Raw genomic sequence first — 6,730 nt, forward strand, 5'->3', positions numbered from 1 at the left:
CCATTAATTCTACTCCGAGTTGTTTACCCAGAGGAAATGAAAACAAATGTCCACATAAAGACCTCTATGAAAATTATATAGCAGCCCTATTGATAAAAGATAAAACATGCAAACAGCCTAAATGTTTATCGAGAGAATAGATAAACTGTGGTATATTCTTGCAATGGCATACTTCCTCAAAAATGAAAAGAAATATATATATATATATATATCCTATATCCTAACTCTCTAAGTAGATATATAGATAGATAGATAGATGATAAATAGATAGACCAGAGGGCTGATGGTATAAGTTACAGTTCTGGTCCAAAAGTCTTGAAATCAGGTAGTATGAGTCTTCTTACTGTTCTTTTTCAAGATTGCATTGGCTATTCTAGGTCCTGTATACAAAGGTGGAGTTTTTTTGTTGTTGTTTTTTTTTTTTTTTTTTTTTTTTTGGTACGCGGGCCTCTCACTGTTGTGGCCTCTCCCGTTGCGGAGCACAGGCTCCGGACGCGCAGGCTCAGCGGCCATGGCTCACGGGCCCAGCTGCTCCGCGGCGTGTGGGATCCTCCCAGACCGGGGCACGAACCCATGTCCCCTGCATCGGCAGGCGGACTCTCAACCACTGCGCCACCAGGGAAGCCCTATACAAAGGTTTTTTATATATGTGTGTGTGTGTGTATGTGTATGTGTGTGTGTGTGTGTGTATGTATATATATATATATATATATATATATATATATATATATATATATATGGAGAGAGAGAGAGAGAGAGAGAGAGAAATTTATTAGCAAGCTAGTCAACTAGAGATTTTATAAATATATTTATCTATTTAGTATAAAGAACTATATACTATTTATTATAAGGAATTGGTTCATTTGATTATGGAGGCTGAGAAATCCCATGATCTGCTGCCTGTGAGATAGAGACCCAGGAGAGCCTGGTGGTGTAGTTCCAGTCTGATCTGAAGACCTGAGAACCAGAACCAATGGTATTAAGTTCTAGTCCAAGTCTGAAGGCCTGAGAGCCAGGAGTGCTCTCCTGGCTCTTATTGTATAAGTTTCAGTCTTAAGACAGGAGAAGATCTATATCTCAGCTTCATCAGTCAAGCAGAGAGAATGACTTCTCCCTTCCTCCACCTTTTTGTTCTATTCAGACCCTCAAGGATTAGATGATGGCCAGCCACATTTCTGGAGAGCATTCTGGTATACTTAGTCTGCTGATTTACATATAAATATCATCCAGAAACATGCTCACAGACACACCCAGAAATAATATTTAACCAAATATTAAATATTTGGTTATTTAATATTTAATAATTGAACTGAGCAATATAATTAGAAAATGAGCAAAGGGCTTGAATAGTTACTTCACCAAAGAGAATATTCAGATAGAAATAAGCACACGAAACAATTTTAAAAATCATTAATCACTAAGGAAATTGTTAAAGCCACTATATGACACCACTCATAACCTATTAGAGTGGTTAAAATAAAATGCTGACAATACCAGGTGCTGACGAATATGTGGAGCAACTGGATCATTCATGCACTGCTACTGAGGAAAAAATAATATTCATACATTGCCACTGGAAAAAAATGTGTCAATTTCTTATAACGTTAAATATATACTTACTTGACTCAGTAGTTTTGCTCCTGAGCATTTTTCCTAGAGAAATGAACTTATGTTCAATCAAAAACCTATATATAAATGTTCATAGCAGTTTTATTTGTGAGAGCCAAAATTGGAAATGGCTCAAATCTCATTCAGTGAGTGAAAGGATAAACAAATGGTGGTACATACATACAATGGATACAAAAAAAAAGGAATAAAAAGCAACAAACAAGAACAAACTCATGTTACACACAAAGACTCTGATGGATCTCAAGAGCATTTTGCTGAGTGAAAGACAATTTCAAAAAGTTACATACTGGGACTTCCCTGGTGGTGCAGTGGTTAAGACTCTTCTCTCCCAATGCAGGGGCCCATGTTCGATCCCTGGCTAGGGAACTAGATCTCACATACATGCCACAGCTAAGGAGCCGGGGAGCCACAACTAAGGAGCCCATCTGCCTCAACTAAGACCCAGCACAACCAAATAAATAAATAAATATTTTTTTCTAAAAAGTTACCTACTGTATGATTTCATTTACATAACATTCTCAAAATTATATAATTATGGTGATGGGATGTATATTAGTGGTTGCCAGTGATTAGACTGGGGGGAGGGTATGACTCTAAAGGGAAAGCAGAGGAGTTTCTTTGGGAAGATGGAATAATTGTCTATTCTGATTGTGGCGTTAGTTACATGAATTTATACATGTGATAAAATGTCATAGAAGCATACACAAACCAAACAAACCCCCACAATACTGCATGTGAAAACTGGCGAATGAGGTCTGTGGTTTAGTAATGGTATTGCACCAATGTCAATTTCCTGGTTTTTTTAATCAAACTTTGATTATATAAGGTATCATTTGGACAAGTTGTGTGGAGGGTATACAGGGAACTCTTAGTACCAATTCTGCAGCTTCTATGAGAGTTTTAAATTCAAAATGAAAATTTTGAAAGTGACTGAACTTCATGTTTAAGTTCTGTGCGTTTCATTACATGTATATTATAGCCCTGTAAAATATTTGAAGTGCCTTCCATGCCCACATATGTTATATAACAAGGTCTCTGCCTTATTATATAAGAAAAGGGGCTTGTGCAATGATGACAATGTATTATGAATGGAGGGGTATGCATACCTCAGCTTTCTGCAACCGAAGATAAAAATATTTTTAGGGCTTCCCTGGTGGCACAGTGGTTGAGAGTCCACCTGCCGATGCAGGGGACACGGATTCATGCCCCGGTCCGGGAGGATCCCACATGCCGCGGAGTGGCTGGGCCCGTGAGCCATGGCCACTGAGCCTGAGCGTCTGGAGCCTGTGCTCTGCAACGTGAGAGGCCACAACAGTGAGAAGCCCGCTTACCGCAAAAAAAAAAAAAAAAAAAAAAAATTAAAATCACTCATATGTCTAGAAATAATACAAATAATTATGTGGTATGTTCATAGCATATACAATAATTTGCATATTATTCAAACAGTTGAATGAACTAAATCTAATTACTATTACATCTGTAACTAATTATTACAGATGTAATAATGTACAGTGAAAAAAGCAAGTTGCAGAAAAAAGATACCACTTAGGTTAATTTTGAAAATAATACTCTAAAAATTTTTGAATACCTATATGTAGAAAAACTAAAAGGTAGCTTATAAGTGAACTTCACTTTATAACCTTTTATTTCTCTTTTTAAAAAATATCTGGATAATAAGTAAATAGGTATTTATTTTTATCTGTACTGTTTATGTCTTGACTTCTAAAAATAAAAACTTTTAAAATAAATATTTAATAAAATCTTATTTATGAAAAAAGCAGAAGAAAAAGGAACTCACTGTTCTTTATTAAATGAGAGACATTCTCTATTTTAAAATTAAGTTACTTGGTTTGGAGGTGAACCAGGATCCACTTGCTTAGAGAAGTCATGTTCCAAAATTCATACCCCTCATTTCATTGTGAAAATATGAGAAAAAATATTACGAACTTTGTAGATGGGGCTGCAAATGTGACCTGATCAGAAAACAAAGACCAACGAGAATTTTGCAAAATCACTATTTAAATATTTGCTATTGAGTTGCATATAAGAAATGTCCTATCTGACATTAACTCAGAACTGTTTATTGTGTTATAACCATACAGAATGTTTAATATTACAGTGTTTTGGAATTAAACATACATTTTTGTAGAACAAGTATTAAAAGCATGGTCGATTATATTCCATTTTTAAGTATATCCATTTTGCATGACATAGAAGAACATATATATTTTCTTTATGATCTCTCTACTCGTTAACAGTAAGAGGAAGAATGGTGTTCAATTTGAAAGCCAGTGTTTTCAGAAATAGAATTTGAATATAAATACATATGCACTACTGGATCTGTAGCTAGCCTCTTTTATGAAATTTCTAGGTTTGCATTTAAGCTGCTAGGTGGCACCATTGTGAAATTGTGTGTTATTGTTAAATTTCGCTTCTAACTTTGATTCCCTGGTATAATCTGGCTTAATTAGTAACTAACATTGTTTTCTATTTTGGAAGAAACAATCTTTTGGATATTAATGGTTTAGATGATAAGGTTTTTGGAAGGCATGTGTTCAGAAATATTTTCTTGACATGTAGGTATCGTCTTGTTTGGAGGAGGGTGGGATTTCTGCATTTTAAATAAGTGTAGTGAAATTATGTCATTAAATTGAAGCAAATAAAACCTGATTTTAAAATCCTGAGGCTTACAGATAAAGCCTCTTTAGCCAGCAGGAGAGTCCCCTATGTGGTTAACATGTTATTCCTTGTTTTGTAACTGGTCTCACCAAAATTGTGGTATTTCTTTGGTAGTTCCCCCTTATTCCTGACTGGTTCTTTTGATGTCTTAGCATTGATGGAGCTATTCTAATGGGAACATTAAATACATACTCTTGTGCACTAATTGAAATAAAATCCAGAAAGAATGTGTTACATTTTGTAGACTAAAATCACAAGTGTAAATTGGAAGCCAATTGTTATTTATTTCATTTTCAACAGCTTTCTACTGAGGTTTTTTAACAAAACAATTGTATCACTTAGCCAGATACATTTTAAAAAGTGACTGATGCTATAGAATGGTTTCTATTCTGAGTTCACTAATAGCAAACTTGCTCACTTAACAATGAGAAGGTCGTGCATATGGCTGGGAAGGTGGGAAGGGGATGTAAATGAGAAGAGCAAAGATCTGAATCTGAAAGAAGATGATCTTTAGATTCTGGTTTCATGAGTTTTTGTAGCTCATCATATGGGGATAGCTTTTTAACCACAGCGATGGTTTTATGGCTTTATTTCACTCTATTTAAATTTTTCTCACATCAAACATTAAGGACAATGCTTTTTCACAGGACTTCAAGCATTCTGTGGTTTGGGTGAAATCCCAGCTACTTTGAGGCTGCCTTGCTTCCATCATGGCGTTTTCTCCCACTTCAGGGCTGAATCCTGATAAATCCTTACTTAATGATATTAGACATTATGTAAAAGCAATATTTTATGGGCAAGAAATGACTCTTTCAACTCTTAAGTTCAGCCCAAGATAGTAATAAAAGTTCTGAGAGTAATTTTGGTTGAAATAAATTACCTAACACATGTGTCCTTAAAATAAAATATCTTGAAATTTCTATCTATCCTTACTCCCAAATTAGACTTAATGTATAGTATTTTTATATTAATAATGACTATAATGAGAAGGTAGAGATCTTTTGTGACTTTGTAGTATACAAATATGTGACAAAAGGCATTTCAGGGAATTTTATAAGTAGTAAGACATAAATATTGCAGAAAATAATCCGATGTGACAATTCTAACATTCAATTAAGAATTAAATAACATCCTTGGTAAATAAGTGATGTTAAGTTATTTAAATTTCATCAGTTGCCCTTAAGATTGATTTTCATCAAAATTACTGTACTAAAGTATTTTCTTTTGTTGTACAGACTCAAATAGCAAACCTCAATTTTAAAATTGGCTCTTATTTACAAAAAATGCTTTGACATAGTGCATTTGTTCTGCCTGGGCAGCAATAAAGGATTGTGGTATCATTTTGAAGAAGATTGTTTGACAGAGCCTGTTTGTTTATTTGGGGTAATGTGAGCTGCATTCAGAAAATGCCATATTTTGTTTCATGATTGTATACATTCTCTCCCACTGCTCCCAGGCAAGGCTTGTAAGCAGAGAAGACACGGATTTAGACCTTTTTTCCATGACCAGTGGAAGTGCTTTGTCTGTGAAGAGAGAAAAAAAAAATCAGGCCCACAGACACTCAGCAGGATCTTCAAGTAAGTTGTGGTTTCCTTCAGAATTAATTTAGAAATCACAAATGAATTGATGGAAACTAATGCCAGCAAGCATTCTTTAACAGATAAGGGGTAGGATGCCAGCAACCAGAACTGCCCAAAACTATGCATTTGAATTTTTTCCTTCTTTAAATGTCTTCTTTTGATATAAACAGAATTAAATTATTTCAAAATTAATAGCATCAGTTTTTATTTTAATTGTATTCTGTGACTCAGTGGTCTACCCCCCCCACCCCCCAACCCCCATGGATTGTATTGAATTCTTTGATCATTTAGTTCTAAAAGAATTTGTTTAGGCTAATTGTAAAAAGTTGGATTTATATATCAAAGTAGTGTGTTTTGGTCTTTTGTCATTAATTTAATATATATTGTAAGTAAAGTTTGTTTTTGAAGGAAAATTTTTTTTAAATAACAGATTTTAGATAATAATATTATACTGTCAAAACCATGCTCTTAAAAACTATTTCCATTGAAAAGATGACAGTTTATATTTCTTAATGATGACTTTTTCCAATTGTAAACTTGTCACACACATCTGTTACCTTTAATTTGGTAATATAACTATAAAAATATATATATATATATATATATATATATATATATATATATATATCATGGTTTCAACAAGAATTGCATAGCAGTTCTTAACTCTGAAAAAATTGTAAACATTAAAAAAATATCTGTATCTTAGGATATTTGGGGGTAATAAAGCCTAATTTTTTCAAACTCTTCAACTAACTTACACTGTAGAGATTTTGAAATATCTTCTACAGTGTTATGGTATATGAGTATAAAAGATGTTTCATTTAATACCGTATTTTGTTAAT

General features: G+C 33.9%; 1 protein-coding gene across 1 annotated transcript in view; it reads left to right on the forward strand.

Annotated features, from left to right (window-relative positions):
* LRRIQ1 (leucine rich repeats and IQ motif containing 1) overlaps positions 1-5,932 on the forward strand; it is a 186,618-nt gene extending 180,686 nt beyond the window's left edge. Inside the window, exon 27 of the mRNA XM_082636012.1 lies at positions 5,765-5,932. Within this exon, the coding sequence (XP_082492138.1) occupies positions 5,765-5,917 (153 nt within the window). The 3' untranslated portion in view covers positions 5,918-5,932. The remainder of the gene's footprint in view (positions 1-5,764) is intronic.
* Positions 5,933-6,730: the final 798 nt, after the last annotated feature.

The sequence above is a fragment of the Mesoplodon mirus genome (assembly GCF_964341445.2).
Source record: "Mesoplodon mirus genome assembly, chromosome: 11".
NCBI lineage: Eukaryota > Metazoa > Chordata > Mammalia > Artiodactyla > Ziphiidae > Mesoplodon > Mesoplodon mirus.